Raw genomic sequence first — 17,821 nt, forward strand, 5'->3', positions numbered from 1 at the left:
GTGCTCTACATTGCTGGTAAAATCGGTTGCTTAACAATTTTCACTTTATTTTATCGAATAGTCTAATAAATTATTTGCCCACCGGCTCAACGTTTATCCGCGGCACGCGCGCTTTTACTCTTATCCTCGCCGGACGATTTATTCCGCCGATTACGTGCTTTACGACAACTTTCTCTGAGGACAAGAGAGGAAGCGAGGATAATCGACGAGATCGAGGATTCGCGGGGAAAAGAAAGTCTATCGGAATTTCTATAAGCGAAGAGCGCATTATACTGTAAACGCGCGTACAGATTTTTCTTTTACGAATTAACCGCGTTATACTCTATTCCGTTTTATGCTTGACGCGAACCGCGATGACTCTGCGGCTTTCAGAGAAATTGATTTCGTACGATCGATTAGTCTGAGAGCTGCGTGGAACTGATGGAAATTCTGATTCATCTCTCGCGGATGATTTCTGTACGTCATCGGTACGAAATTAATAATGATAGTAATACATATTGCATCAGCTGAATAGGCAATTATTTCAAGATTGAGAAAATTGAAAAAAGTCAATTTAAAATATATTGTAAAGTAATAAATTGATTTGACAAATTTGATAATACACAAATTCATAACTTATATACTTTTTTTACGGGTCATTTTTTTAGTATATTATTTACGAAATTAGGATATAATTGAAGAATATATTGAAAAATATATATGTGGTCAACATCATAAATCGTAAAAATCTTGAAAATAGAGTATGATGATAACGTGACGAATGTAATGTATCATACGCAAAGAATCACAGATGCATACGCAAAGAATCACCAGAAGTGAATGATAGATAATTCAAGCTCTTTACGACTTGATATCTCGGAAAATAGGGAGCACTGCGAAAATTGCGCGTCATATTTACGTAATTCAAGAGACGTCTCGCGCATTGCACGTACATTCTAATCGGTCGGAAAACTGGTTCGATCAATAAACTTGCCGAATCATCGGCGGTAATCGCCGCGTAATCCCCGCGCGTCCTCGCGTTATTCCGCGTTCACAATTGTGCGGTTAAACGGCCACGTGCATCGGGGTACTTGTCTCAGCCGAAGGTGGAACAACTGTGAGAATCGCGAGTGAGAGGTCCTCATTATGCTGCTCTCGTGATTGCGAACAATTCTTTCTTAAGAAAAACTTAGCGCCGGCCGCTAGAAAACGTTTTTCGCGGACAACGTTCGATGTCTTGAATGATTCGCGAAGTAACTGTAAAATACAACGAAACGCATGAAAATAAAGAACGATTTACGAACTACTTCTTTTATACGGCTAAAAATTTCTCTGACAAACCATCTCCGAAGTCATCCTCCATGAGTATTTTTGGAAATTTTACCGCTTCGCGATATTTGTTCCGCAGAATCCAAATCTGTCCGAGCAAACAAGCTCTTTCCATAAATTTCCATAATAAAGACATGTACGCCATCAAGATATGAAAGAAATGTTGAGACGTAATATTGTGAATAATAATATTATGCGATTAATTAAATAACTGCGTTATTAATGAATAAAACAGATGATCAATGGCTATATATTTATCTGGCTATTTAGTTGGACATAGTAACAAAGAATAAAGAATGTAAACGAAAATGTAATTTCTAATACGATTTTTAATATTTCGATATTTATTCCTTGCTCGTATCTTATTTTATTCTTCTTCTTATCTTCGAACACGATACCGGTTTTGGCAACTTCATATTACTTGCATAAATACGTAAGAAATGAGTAAGATTCACAAGAGTTTACGGGGAAGAGCAAATTAATGCGCGCAATAAATTTGCTCCAAATGCCGTTTATGATAAAAGCTCAATTTACATACAGTACTGCATATCATAAGATTTATGCGTGTTGGCCATTTACGTATTACTATACGTCATAAGATCTGCATCGTCGGCTATTGACGCATTATACTGCATCATATATAAAATGCGCTGTTGATTGTTATGACGTAAAAAATATAAAGGGGTGATTATTTATAGCGTATTGTACTATATGTTTATTACGTCGCCTAATGAGTTAGTATCTAATAGAAGCGGTAGATAAATGACTTTCAATCATAAAGTGTATCGATAAACAACAATTTTAACTTTTAGAAAGATAAAAGAGGTGTTATCGTTAATCCACAGAATTTTAAAACGAGTTAAGCGTTTTATCATGTTATATATAGACATTTAATTAACTTATTGATACAAGAGTTTTAATCTTTTTAACGCGTCTTAAATAATTGTTATCAATTTGATGTAATGTTAATTTGAATTACAAAAAGATATATAACTGCTATATTAAAATCGTACCTATATATACAGGCTGTCATCAGAGGCGGTCTGTCTTTTATGAGCACGCCCTTTTTATATCTTTTATGAGCATTTCGCGTGCAAATGTCGACACATGTGCAAAGGCCAGACTTTGATTAATCCGGGTTGTCGATCACAGTCGAATAGACTGAGAAGTATTATAGTCTTCCGGTCGACGATACGCTCTGGGCATCTACCGGAAGCTCGCTCGATTATATCCGTAATTCTACTATAGCACGTAAATCGAAACTATTAGGAATATGACATGCGTATTCTAAATACTTGCATTACAGTTCTATAATACACGTAATCTTTACATTCATATGAATGCTTCTAATATTCTAAATAAGTAAAACGTCGAGAAATTTATTAACACATTGCTTAAAATATATAGACTATAATGAATAATTGACGTGTAAATTAAAGTATATAATGTTGAGTTGTGCAGTACTTATTTCTGACGCTTGTCAACTTATTTAATGCTGAATAATTGTGTGAAGCAACTATTATTGTCGGTTTATTTAAATCACACTTGACGAAATTCTTTTTCGTAGATAATTTATAAAGTTTTAATAATACCCTAGAATTACATGGATTATTCCTAATAAATCTTAATCGCACCTTTCTTAAATTGTACAAATACATTTATTTATCCTGGATAATAATACAGTTTTTTAAATCCTAAATTTATTGTCGTATTTTATTAATAATTTTTTAATATTATGAAGCATGAAAGAATTCAGAACAGTTCTGAGCTAAATTGAACTGTCGATCTAGGCTATTGTTGTTCAAATGCGCGACATTGATTTTCCATTCTGTACGCAGCGAAAATGCGTCTCGGTATATCCGGCGTGCGCACGTGTCGGCGATGCGCGTCATGTGAAAAGAGAACACGTCGGATGCGTTCAAGGTAATTCGCGCGTTTTATCGTTAAACCGTGGCCAGGCACCGTGAAAGATGCGCAGAAAGTGCTATTCTCGCCCTTTCTTGACGACGTCAGTAAAGAGCCACGCGGTTTAAAAGTTTCAACACCCTGGTAACGCGATATTAACACGCTGACGAAACATGCCATTGTTCTGTATTTATACGCACACCAACGTTTAAAGATGTATATTAATTCAGATTTAGTGCAGATAGTAATAACATAATAAAATACAGATAAACATGCAGCAAATTGTTTAAGTCTTAAAAAAATTGTTCCATAGTAGAAATTATGGTATAGGGATATTATTAACGCAACTGATGTCAGTCTGTCTACAATTTTTAGATTTCAATATACAGATTTATGATTTTTTAATGATAATTTATACGTTTTTATACTTACTCGTAATATTATTAATGTTGGAGCTTTACATTGAAAATTTGGATACAAAATATTTATTTTTAAATACATGTTTATTTTATAATAATTTGACAATATATTATGCATTGATATTTAACTCTAGTGAAGAGAAAATATAATATCTGAAAAAATAATATGATATTAATAATTTATATAGGTTTTTGTGTCTGAAAGATTTTTGATAACGCTCATTACCCGTTATACCGGTTGCGATGTTATCATCGTTTGTCCTAAACGCCACTACAATTTTATTCCGGGACAAGTCCTCTTCCCGTTTTGTGTCGTGCGCAGGTGAACACTTTGTTAATGCGAACGTGCGCGTCATCTTGTACGCGTGCTTAGGTCAGTTAATTAGAAAATCGTGACAGAGCGACTACGCCGTCTGTTGAAGAACTTTGTTGTCATTCAAGGCCTTATTTCATATTAATACATTTGAAAATATATCAACGAGTATGCATTATTATTATTATTATTATTATTTTGTTGTAGCGTTATATGTCATCTTGCATTAAAATATTAATTTTAGAACGTTACCTATACATCTCTGAGATGCATATATTTCTATTGCTTTTCTTTCCGTTCTACTCTGATATAGAATAATTTCAATTTTTCAACAATATTTTTAAGTCAAATTTTTTGTTTTATAATTATAATTTACTTTTGATAGTTCAATGAAGTATTTTAAATTAGCTGTATTTTTGTGTGCTTTTTTATTAAACAAATAAAATTTTTTAGTACATGTCTCAGAGATATATATGGTTACAAACAACTATGAAAAAGAAGATTAATATTCGAGGATTAAAATTCATGAGGACATTTATCGGAACAAATTGATCAGTGGAAAATTGCGTATCAGTAATTTGTCAGTAATTTTGAATTTTTTATGAAAGCTAAGGAAACATGTTATTATCTTCTAATAAATCAATTTTAAACTTGGATAATATGTAAAGAAAAGATTGATAAGCAAATTAAACTTCGTTATTAGAAAAGAAAAACATGCTGTTTTGTGCAACTGTTATAGCAATATTGTTTTAAAGGTAGTCACAGATAATTCATATAAGTAACTAAGAATATATTTGCATATATAAATATAAATGCATGGATCATAAATTTGCAACTACAGACGTTAGCGCAATTAACATGTTTCTTAACATGCCTTTAAGATATTGTCTATTATATTTTAGTTCAATACATATGTTGTATTATATGTTATATGTTGTATTACATGTAATATATATTACTGATTAAAATGTGGCTTGCGTGATATACACCCATAATATAAAATCTTAAGTTCATATTGCGTGACATCAAACGTAGTAGAACACTCGTGTGGAATTCATCATTAGATAGTACGAACAACGTGATTTTTCTTGTTCTTGTAATCTGAATCATTTTCATGACGCACACGATGACGCGAACGTGACTATAGGAGATCATTGACTGTCTTGAAACTGAGTTTCGCGTGTGGATCATGGTGAGACTGAATCATGCTAGAACACCGAAAAAAAGAAGTAAAATAACGTTTAACGGTGTAACAATTCTTTCATGCGATTTTCAGCTAATGAGGTTAATCGAGACGTACGTCATTAACCATAACGGAGCAAATCCGTTGTCGAATTGTGTTACTTATCAGCTTTTATTTCATATATTGACGTATTTGCGGAAGAATCAACAAATATTTGATAACTAAACTATGATTGGTTAAGTCTAAACACATTTTAATTCATATTCAGATATTAAAGAAACGAAAAGATTTAGCCAATGTTAATATAACATATCTGATATTAAAGCTCCCATTGTCCGAATTGTGTTATATGTATATTCATCTCTGTGTTTCTATTTTCGCTTTACACCAATTTTCAAAGGAATACCGTTGACACCCTTGAAAATGCCCACGAAGACTTTGAGTCATCAAGGTTAATTTGAGAGAAGGAGAGATCATCTTCTCTCTCTCTCTCTCTCTCTCTCTCTCTCTCTCTCTCTCTCTCTCTCTCTCTCTCTCTCTCTCTCTCTTTTCCTCTCTTCTATATTTCGAGGTACAGCTACCTTTGGAGCAATCGTCTCTATACTTGCGGAACGTGCACTAATTTTAGTAACGTGCTGTCTGCTATGCGTTAACGACCGGAATATCGGGATGTAAAGAAGACCGTTGCTCGAGATGTACATATAGTCATGTTGAAGCATAAAGGATGATTTTTTTTCTATTGTGCGAACTCGAGTAGATTAGAATCATCAATCTAGGCAAACACGTATGGAGTATGTTGGAATAGGTTTCGCAAAATCAGAAATAAAATAGACAAAAACACAATATTGTAAAAGAAAAACGAAATAAAACAGAATAAAGCGAAATGATAAATAACGATAGAATCATCTATCATTGAAATTGTCATCATTGAAATTGTCAATCATTGAAAGAATTATTGAAATGTGTGATAAACTGAAAACGGATCGACTCAGTTAAGGATAACTGGATTATTGGAGACGCGAGAGAAGAGTTCATGGTATACAGGGTGTCTTATTAGATTTACATGAAACGAGATGAGAATTTCTATGAAACATTCGTAATAGACAAATTCTAAGACGTTATTCCCTTTCTTCTCTCTCAGCTATTACTCTCATTACTCGTGAAATTGTTCTTTTTAGAAGAAATCAGTCGATCGTGGGAAATCGACGAAAGCGTCGCAATGACATATGAAACGCGGTTTTATATTACACGAGTGGTGAATCTAAATTCGAAAAAAGTCCGATCGCAGGGTTCTCTCTCAACTTTTTGCTACTCAGTCTTGCGCAGCGTGAAATCAACACAGCGGGGTCATATGTTCGCCGCCACTTTCCTTCGTATTTATGACTTCATCTTTTCTCTTTTGCATATAGATATACTCTCGGATATACTTTCCCACTCTCTGTCATCATCTTTGTCTTATAAGCGCGGTGTTGTCTGCATTTATCGAAGAAGCTAAAGTAACATATTCATATCTTGTAACTATTACAGTAAACCTGTCGAAGATCACAGCCACGCTTATTATTTCGGCTTTCACATCGGCCAATTTCTTCAAAAATGTTTTTGTTGCTCGAAAAAGTTACTGCGAAAAATATCTCTCGATAATGTTTTTTTTGCAATTTATTACTCTATATGTAAAGTTGTTGAGATTTTTTTTATTTTTTTGAATTAAAATCGGAGTGTTACAAGTAGTATGTCATTGAGATAGAAAAGACAATAATACATTTCAATTGCTTGGACAAATAAATTGAAGCATAGTGTAGTTTAGAATAAATTGCAAAAAAGTAATGTTTTTACGACTGGAAAATATGAAAATTATTGCGTTTTATTATTTAAGATTACGAATTTATGCTGATTCGACGTGGTATTTCATGCAGCGATGTGAGAACGTTTACATTCAACAGAAAGTTATTTAAATCTATTACTTTATTGAAATGACTTAAGACATCTAAAAGAAGATTGCATGCGAGTAATTTTGTTGTTTGTAAGCTATTTCCTTAAAATAGCTTCTTGTGGAATATCCACTTATCGACATTTCACAGTCGCGTCTATACAGACCTACATCAGGTTTTGGTCGGACAAACTGTGTTGTACGGCCTCTTCCGTGTCGTTGATCATAATTTAAGTTCGCGTGAGTAACGTGATTTCGATGCGAAGATGGTCAAGATAGGGCAATCTTCTTTTCTCTCCCCCTCACTTCCTCCCACATACTCCATCCATTCGTGTACTGGAACGCGAATATACTCGGTGTACTAACAATCGCGCATTCTTTCTCGGTCACAGACCTGTTGAACAATTTAGAACTTCTCTCTTTATAAAAATATAATATAAATCTCCCGTTTCGCAATCTTTGAAGAATGTGCCGTTTCTTTCAGTTCAATTTTTTATTATTTGCGATTCAGAAACAAAGATTTTCTAGGGCATCTATGTATGTAGAGGTAATAGGTACGTGTGTATTTTTGAAATGTAAGTGCTATTGGTTTTGGCTGTCACAATTATTTCGAGACTATTTGTTCAGGCATGAGTCTTCTATTTTTACTATATTATCTTCTATTTTTACTATCCAATTCTGGACGCAACGAAAAAATGACGATAAATATAAGTAAGATCGATACCACAAGCCATTCGACCGTCGCGAATTTGGAGGTGTGTCGTGTAATCAGTGCGGAAATATCGTCCGCCGATTGCGATTTTTTTGCACTCCGTACTCGCATGTGTAACGGGTGATACCGGTACGCGACACACTTCGCCGGCTTACAGTCGCGAATCGCATTCGGCCCGAAAGACCTCTTTGGCGTGGAGGAATACGCGGGAGTGACAATCGCAGATGTAATCTCGGTTGCATGGGGGGGAGGAGGGGGGCGCGGGGCCATGCTGCGACGATGGATCACCGCCTCGCTGAATGTATCGCCTGGAGAAGTTCTTATACGGGGTGTACTGTCACGAAACTGTACCGTCTTGCATCTTGTATATAGTCTTAGAATATAGCGAAACTCTTACGCATTTCTTCTGTGAGAGTCCTTCGTTCTTAACATTCAGAAACAATTCTGTGTGATCATTCTTTTGCAAAGGATTTTGACGCTTTCAAAGACATGGACTTTTAAATAATTTTTCATCTTAAATTATACTATTCAAAATGTACGTGTGTATTTTGTAATATATTTATAATGTCGCGAGTTGCCAAAATTGCAGATAGTAATTCGGAGTTTAAGATAACCGATCGAAATTCACGTTTATAAAGTCAACTCGATCATGTTGTGAACATAAGCACGATGTGTAACACGTGCGTGCACATGACAATATATATACATATATCTATTTATATATATATACATATAATACTTTCCGCGACTCATTTAACAGCCTAGTTTTAAAAGCTAACATTGCCAATCGTGCTGCAATAGTTTTTTCAATCGTAACGAAACCATGCATCAGCTTTCATAACAGTACACCCCGTATATGCGCTCACACGCGGGGGATACATGCGTGTTCACGATGAGCGTACTTTATATCGAATGACGTCACCAGCGACCGGCTCCATTCGTATTCGTTCGCGAGATGGTACGTGCAGATTTTGACTGCAGGTCACGTTTGCGCGGATTTTATGGACTTTTAACGGTGCCGGTGCTTGCAGCTCGGGTCATCCTTATCTGCATTGCTCTCCGTATTATTCTCTTAAAGATCAAGCGTTCGGCGCCAGTCCAATTTGCGAGACGCGCGCTCTCGATTACGATCTAGCTATCTGACAATCGGAGAATCGAAAATCATGTGTGCTGATCTATGCGAGATCATCACTGTAAGGCGTTCAAAAACAGAAAAATTTTTCGATGGACTTAATAACTATATCTTTTTTCTATAATCTCTGGTGCTGATATTTAAAGATTATTTTTAGTATAATTCTTTATTGTTAATCAAAGTTTAATAAACTTCTCATGTTCTTATTCCATAAATTGGCAATTTTATTCAATATTTGACGAAGTTCATTTCCTCTTAGCAAAAATGAGGTCCTAGATACGAGGAACGTGCATAAAACGGAAAATTATCTTTCCTGCTGTGATGTTATCTAAATGATATATCGAGAGCAAAGTCTCTCGGAAACATTTCCTTACTCTGATTTTACCGGGTGATCGGCAAGCACTCCGGAAGTAATATTACGAGCGCCTGATAAATTTCCTGCAAACGTTACGTATTATTATAAATAATTTATTACAACTTTATTAATCGCATGTGGTTAGAATAATATATTTATTTTATTAATATTTCCTGCATATATATTTGATAATATTGTGAGTTTGATTATAGTATTAGTATTAAAAACGTTCTTGAAATAAATATTATACGTCAGAATTAGACAGCTATATTTAAATTTGCAGTTGAATAATAAACATTTTTTATAAATAATAAAAGAATTAAAAATATACGAGAAAAATTGTATTATAAAAATTATTTATTTTATTTTATAAAGATGATAGATTAAAATAAGGAAAAATTATACTTTTATAATTAAAAGTCTTTTATAACTCTACTTAACTTCGCGAACGAATGCTTTGATAAAATCGTATTTCTTCGCAATTCGAATTGAAACCAGAGACTTTAATGGACTTTAATGCAACAGTTTTTAAGCCATTTTTTTTAGAAATCGAAAAAATTTAAAAAGACAATTTAAGTCCTCTCTTTTCAATTTTAATTTTTTTGAATCAATTATTTCAAGTTATTGAAAAAAATAAAATCAAATAATAGGTGAGACCGTCGTTGCGCTGAATTCTTAATGGTTCATTTCAGTATCTTATTCGCTCAACTTTCTCCTAGTGATTATCGATTAGTATATTGCTATCAGCGAAGATTATCGAGCACTTAGATCAGTGTAATTGAGCGAATATTCAACTAATTATCTAGCATCCGTGATAGAATTGCGATCATTTTATCAATATTTCTGATCTCCTATGTTTTTGTCACTCTAGATATTTTCTATTCTTCTTAGAGTGCATTTTTTGCTTTCTGTAAACTGAAATATTTTAAAAATAATACGTAATATTTTATGAACGTTGCCATAATTCCGTTATTTGTTGTAAATATTGTTTTGCGTAAAAGTTCAACCTGCACTAACGTATGGCCGAAATTGTTTAGTATAGATTTACAGTTGTAGATTGTAGATATTAGTGGTTGCGAAATATTATAAATAATTATAAATCGAAATACTTTCTATTTCTTATTTGCTTTTATTCCATATTTCATACAATTCATTGGACAACTATTTTTTTTAAATCTGTCCAGATGTTGCTTTGTCAAGCCATTTTAATATCTTTATTAATATCTTTATTAACTTTCTGTTTTTAAATGTTTTATTAGATAGGGAATATGAATTATTTACCATGCTTGCTTCAGAATAAAAAATAGATTCATTTTTTTCTATCTTTTTTCTTGTTGGCGGTTCTTTTTAAGTCGAGCAACAGAATCAAATTATCAGTAAATTATCGCTATGTGTCGGTTCCGGCTCGACCGTTCTGACCGCAGCAACGTGGTTATGTCATCGTTTTCACGATGAACGATGCACATGCAATAACGTCGCGTCCGACGATATTATGTTCTACGTTGCTTATGCCAAGAATACGTATAGTATAATACACGAACCGCGTCTGATAAGCGCACTATGCTTAGGCGCACGGCCGATTATTTATTGATCTCGTATAAAGGAGCCGGTCTCTTGATTTCTGTTGGTATTCGTTGTACTGCGGACTCTCGATCTTAGCTCCAACGTAGCCCAAGTTCTTCAAGAGTATCGTCACACGTAATGCCACTATATTAACATAAACCCTATTTACCATAAACACTATTTACCTCGACGTACGGTACCGCGTATTACCGCGTCTCGCAACTTTGATGAATCTCATAAATCGCCAGTATATGCGTAATTTTACTCGACGAATGGCATACGTAGTGTTGTGCAATATATTAAAAAGCATATAATGATAAACTAGTAATTAATATATTCTCTTTGTTACTATACGTTGCTTGGAAAGAGAATAATATTGAAATTGCTTTTTAAATTATCGACAATTTCGTCTGATAATTCCGAGTACCAAGATCGCGCATCGTTTATTAGGATTTACGCGGAAAATAATTATCTCCTGCGAACAGCTCGAATCCGATAATCGCTCGTGCGTTCGAGGAAGAGTAGTATTTTTTCTTAAGAAATTTTCGTGATATCGAGAAACGAGGTAATCTTACGTATTTGGAATATATAGGTCGACACGATTATACAATTATTATACCATTCTGTCTAATCGGAAAATACACATTAAATAGGTGGTAATTATTTATAGCAACAAACGCGGCTATTAAGAAGCTATTTCTTCCGACTCTAAATAAAAGTAGGTAATATACGCACGCAGAGAACATGGAACCATACGACGACGCGAAAACATCCGCAGACACGCGCGATAAACACGGAACAGAGGGTGCGTGCTCCATGAGCGCGTGTCTCGCGACTTCCACGAATTTCTCTCGTGTCCTAATGCAAATACGTATATATAATAAGGAGGGACGACCCCCCCACACACACGGTCTCTCTTTGCGCGCGCTAATAATATCGACCAGCCGATATATAACTGGCGTGCGAGCAAAGCGGCTTCGACATGCGGCGGGTCCGCGCGGAGATCCGCCCACGTATCGTCATTTCGTTCTAGCTTAAATCTCCGAGAGATGATTTCAGTATCCCGTCGGTTCTCTGCCTAATCGCACGCACGAGCCGTGTCAGCGTGAACACCCTCCCTCGAACGCGCGAGCGATTATCGGATTCGAGCTGTTCGCTCGAATTATTATCCGCGCTAATAAACGGACCTTTAATGCGCGATCTCTCGCCCGGTGCTCGGACTAGCTGTAGCAAACCTATTTAGAAGCGAGAATCATTTATTTATAAGAGATTCCTGATCTTTTATCGAGCACCGTGACTTTACGAGTATTGAAAGCGACGAAGACGAAGTATTTTCGGGGTACAGCGAGAAATCCAGGTGATCGATCTCTGTTATCGTCCTCTCCCGAGTGCGCCATTACGGAGAATTCTGAGGGGAACGCCCCTGCAACATTCAACGCAGGGGTACCGGCCATATACCTGAACGACGGCTACGTCGACAGGTAAAGAAGATCGTTTTGTTAGAGCAAAGATGGGGTGCCCGCCTCGAGATTAATTCTTTTCACCGTGCTACCTCCGCACAGATGCCTCGATCTTATCCCGATTTTCTATAGTGGCGTCAGCTGCTGTTGTAAATACCTCCGGTATTCAAATCGATTGTCAATGATCGAATAGTTTGTTTCGCCGCTGGTTACGGAAACACCTTTTTTTTATTGAAACAATAACTGTAGATGTGTTAGAAATCTTTGAATTTATGTCAGGTAGGAAAAAAATACGTGAGATTATAATAGGACGTGTGATTCAATCGAATTATGTTTTAAAAATTAGCTATATACATAAAAAAGCATATATACACGTAAACATTTTTTATAAAATAAGTAAGGTAAAATTTTTTTTACATTTAATTATTTATATCTTAATTAGGCATCTTTAGGTAGCATAAATTTACACGTGAAATATGCATAAATGCAATATATCGATATTTTGCATTTCATATGTTCAATTCTTATCTATTTTTAATATTTGCAAAAACATAACAAAAATGCTCTCTTGTCTTCTTATTTTTATATAAAATGTTTTGTGAATAAAAAATTAAAAATTTGTATATTATAATACAAATATTTTATACAATGGGCTTAAATGATCTCGATATTCAAATTCGAAATTCTAATTTCTTTTCCTAATTTATCATGGAGTATTTAAAGTTCAGTATATTCACTAATGAGCTTGATATTTATAATATCTACAGAATATTTCGTGCTGTATGAAAATAGTAGTGAGCACCGATGTGCGTTCGTGCCAGCGACGATACTTAAATGTTCTCTTAGATGTTCTCTCGATGCGCGTGTATTCCAGCCCGAGATCAGACGCGCCGGCGTTATTTGAGCAGGCCGTCGCAATTTATTTGGCCGATCATTCTCGTTAATTATGCAGTTATGCGCCGCGCGCGGTCGAACGAGCCGCTGCGCGAACGAGCCCGCGCGTCTATCGTAAAGCGTTGAACGATTCACAGCCTTGAAAATCTTTAACGGCGACTAGGGCGAAATTCCGCGCTAGCTAGCGGCTGGCTGTAAAAAAGCCCAGCACCGCTGTAAAATGCGTTGTAAACTACGTTTACGACGCAACGTGTCTTCGCGCGATACTCACTACGAGTCTGTTTAACGTTTTGCGAATTGCTCGCTTGCTTAACAATATATGTATATATACATATACATATGTATACACACACGCGCGCATATGGAGTGTATAGGACGATCGTGCATCGCGAGACTTCCTTCGTAATTAAGATCGGTCGTGGTAATTGGCCGACAGTGAACTAAACGTGAGACCTTGCGATAATTTTTGATGATAAAATTGACAACTATTATAAGACAGTCAGATAATAAGCAGTTACTGTACTTTGTCATTATAAAATTATTAGAAAGCTATTATGAATTATCACTCATGTAGTGTGATTGTTTTTCCTTTGCTATAAATTGAGATCGCAATTCTTGAAATTTATTACGAGCGAAGTTTATTGCTCTTTTTAAGATAAGCTTTCTTTTTAAGATAAAAACTTGTAGGTATACGATCTAATGCCGACTATAATTAGATATGTGATGATTAAATTGTTAGGATATATATCATTTCTTCAATGTAAAAAGAAGATGAATGGATTAACTCAGTTTTTCATTTATATGATAAAGTGTGCTATCAGAGTGATTTAAATTGTACGTTAGAGATAGACGGTAATAATTTACAGGTAAAATATTCAAATTACTTTTTAATACAATCTAATACTGCCAAAAGAATGATATTAAACTGTCACTTTATCTTTTTGATTATATATCTTAAGAGCTTTATTTTTTGTAGATGTATAGATAATAAACTATATTTTTATTTTTTAACATTGGTTTCGTTATCTTTGATCAATATTAGACAACTGCGTGTCCATATAGTTGGCAATAAATTGCATGTTATTAAAAATGCAGTGTTCTGCAAACGATAACATACTTGAATATATTACTTTACTTTGATTACGTTTTCACTTGTGGTTTGATAACATATCAGATCATGAATCTGAAATTACGAGAAATACTCTCATGTTCTTCAATATTTCTGTTAAATTAAAAGAAGCTGCTTCAAGTTTGAGAACACTGTAAGTTTATTTTCTATCAATTCTGTATACCTCGCTTAATAATTTAATCTGTATTGATTGTGCGAGACTATCGAGTGGACTAATAACCAGAAGGCTGATCTGATCGGCTTTACAGTGAATATTGAGAATATTGAACGAGATTGACTTGGCCCAATTTGTTAATATAAGCTCGTGCGCGTAATTGAACCGGTCACGGTAAGATAATCCGGTCGTGTGAAAGTATCGTCGTGGCTCTCGATAACATAATTAGAGAAGCATTAAATAGCGATCTGCCGATTTTGATAGATATATAGACGATGATAGATTTTCGTCCTGGTTTCTCGACGCGCATTTGCTCGTTTATCATCGTCGTTTTCATCGTGCTTAGCAATATGTACATTTATGATTTTATTCTAGAAAAGACGTAGTTGATAATTCCATTGGTCTATATTCTCAAGTTCATGTTACACATACTATAGCATCTCAGAAATAAAAGCGCGCATTTATTGATAAAAGTGCGTTCAGAATACGGGCCATTGTTTGTGGGAGAGAGATTGGTCCATTTAAACCGAGCAATAAAATATTTATTGGTAATAAAGCAAATATTTTGTGTAACGAGGAGCGGAAATATTATCTAATATTTGAACGTTGTGAAAGTCGTACGCGTTTTTGATTAACATGATTTGTATTCGTACTTATTTATGTTTCAAGAGTAGTAAGGACAATAGAATCAGTTATGAAATGTAACTTTAATGTAATGTTGTGTGTGATCGTGGAGACGATTATTCGCACGTTGTACAAATATATTGCGGTAAATAAAGTGATATAGATACATTGCGTGTGCTTACATATTCCGTGGTAAAGTCTCAGCGGAGAAACTTCCTATTGTGGCGCACAATAGCGGAAGTTCGCGTATTCTAAATGGCATGTGTGCGTCGTCTGGTCAGTGGTCATTATCATATGAAAATGTGTGACGGTTTACTTACCATGAGAAAATGGCACCGCCGGCGGTAATCGCGATGAATATACGCACACACATACACACACACACACACACACACACACACACACACACACACACACACACACACGTAATTTAGACGCGCGGTTGTCGTCGTGGAGGAGATTCTGTGCGTACGTATACACATGCGTACGTGCGTGGAAAGATGCTCGTCTCATTACACTAAGACAGTTGAGTGAGCAATCGTTGGCGGTAATGATGTAAATATGTAATAAAGCGTTTTATTCGCGCGACGTTAATTTACGGGTGAAACATGTGAAATAACGTATGCGGGAAGAACTGGCTGGAGTGTGGCAGTGCGTCGACCTTTCGTGCATTATCTTTTTACATGTGTATACGCTAGATTCGATTTGTAGATTAGGTGTGTTCTCATGAAGCAATCTTGCTTGGTCGATGCACCGCGAAGCGCCATGAACGCATTTCTCCCCAGACGATCTCGCATAAATATTTATGATAGTATTCTAAGCAAGTACCTAATTAAAGTAAACTAATTTATGACGATGTCGGTTAATGTGACTGCTAGTGACATAGTAAAGTCAAAGTGGCTTCAATACGAGATATACAAGGCGCCTTGAAACATCTGATTTTATCTTTGATACATTCTTCGTGATTATTTTGGAGATGGTATCAATTGTGAAGTGATTGAAATGATAAAAGATTGCGATCGAACAGCAACATTTTATGCTTCAGTTAAACACGAATGGGGACTCTTTGAATATTTCAGTGATACATTCGACGAGCACGATTTTGCGTATCGGGCTCGTATCGGTCTTATAGTCGATCATGTAGTAGCTAATTAATTGACTCGATAGTCTACCGCGAGCTACTAATTGCGGCACCCGCAAAACCAGCTGAGCGCACGACTAAGACGATTAGTGTTTCAGTTATCTTGATGCTATAGATTAAAATCGACAGCTGTCTGGAACTATCAAACTACACAAGAAGTTTTCGTTTATTCCCTTATCAACCTTGTTTCAACGTTCCTTGAACTTGGTTCAACACTTCTCGCTGATTTAAAATGAATAAGACGTACTATACTTATTACTAGATTGTACCAAGATAAGAGTGCGATAATTTTTTGCTTGAGAAGTCTTACGTGGATTGAATGCTGCTTTTGTTATTAAATTTAATATTTTCTTAAAATTATTGAACACTGGCAATATTCTATTCTAACTCATATTGATTCATAGCAGAAGCATTAGGAAAATGTTGCCAGAAACACGCAAAATAATTTTATTTATGTTTATAAAAATCGGCTAATCAATGAACGATCTTGTATATTAATTATACATGCGCACCTGTGTGTATATGTGTTGATATATGTTGATGCACAGATAATTATAAAGAAGATAATTATTTTCCTAGACTTATCAATCTATATTCCTCGATTAATAATTTTATCAAAAAGCGAAAGATTTTCCCTTCGATTAAAATTGAAAGTCTCAATCATACATGATTTCCAATCAATTACAATTTTTAAATATCTATTTGACGTATTAAATTATTTTGCGGTTATAAAACATTGTCCTGTATTGAAGTAACGACTATTTTATTTGCAATTGCATTATCAGAACAGCTTACTGAAGTATTACTGTTTGTTATTTTTGCAGTCTGAGCGAATGTTACTTCGCGGGCAAGGGCGCAGCCCTGGTTTTACCGCCGAACGAAAGAGCTCGCCCCTCGAGGCGGGTCTCGGCGGCAGGATGCGATATCCAGCAACACTTACAGTCTATGTTCTACCTGTTGAGGCCCGAGGAGACTTTGAAGATGGTGAGTACAAAGGGTTTTCGAAACCAAGTACCTTTATTTAAGGAAATTACATGTAATTTTCTTGGCATAAACTTTATACCATAAAATTCTTCGTCTTGTATCGCAACTACGTCGATTTGTCTTCCTAAAATAGCGTGGAGGATTATCGAATGTATCTCACAAATATATCTCACGCGTATCTTCCGCGCGTCATCGAGGATTACCGTATCGAGGGACAGCAGATTGAGCAGACGCGTTTGAGCGCATCGTATAAAGCGCGACTTGTTACGCGGATACCAAAAATATTTTCGATTCCGAGAATTGGCAATTGCAAATTGGCAACGGTTTCGATGTTTCGCGCGGCGGAACGGCGCGAGCGTCTCGTCACGGGGTTTTCGCGTTCGTGCCGCTACCATCTCTCGTGCGATTTATGGCTCGGATTGCGGGATAATTTCGCGCGCGTGTTTCGGCGTGTTTTCCTTGAAACGCGGACGAACCGTGTGTCCCCAATTATGCGCGTTCGCGAAATTGGCAGCTCTCTTGCCATCGTTCGCCTTCATTGCTCGCTTACTTGCTCGCTCGCTCGCTCACTCGGTCCGAGCGCACCGAGATTTCTCGAATTACAGCGGGGCTTTACCA

The 17,821-nt window shown here is 35.7% G+C and overlaps 1 protein-coding gene across 1 annotated transcript in view; it reads left to right on the forward strand.

The window, feature by feature from the left end:
* The window catches only part of Ssh (Protein phosphatase Slingshot), a 112,154-nt gene that overhangs the window by 33,728 nt on the left and 60,605 nt on the right, over positions 1-17,821 (forward strand). Inside the window, 1 exon segment of the mRNA XM_071704544.1 lies at positions 17,044-17,203. Within this exon segment, the coding sequence (XP_071560645.1) occupies positions 17,044-17,203 (160 nt within the window).

The sequence above is a fragment of the Temnothorax nylanderi genome, unplaced genomic scaffold (genome assembly GCF_030848795.1).
Source record: "Temnothorax nylanderi isolate EJ_2023f unplaced genomic scaffold, tnyl_v1.0 TNYL_tig0041_pilon, whole genome shotgun sequence".
NCBI lineage: Eukaryota > Metazoa > Arthropoda > Insecta > Hymenoptera > Formicidae > Temnothorax > Temnothorax nylanderi.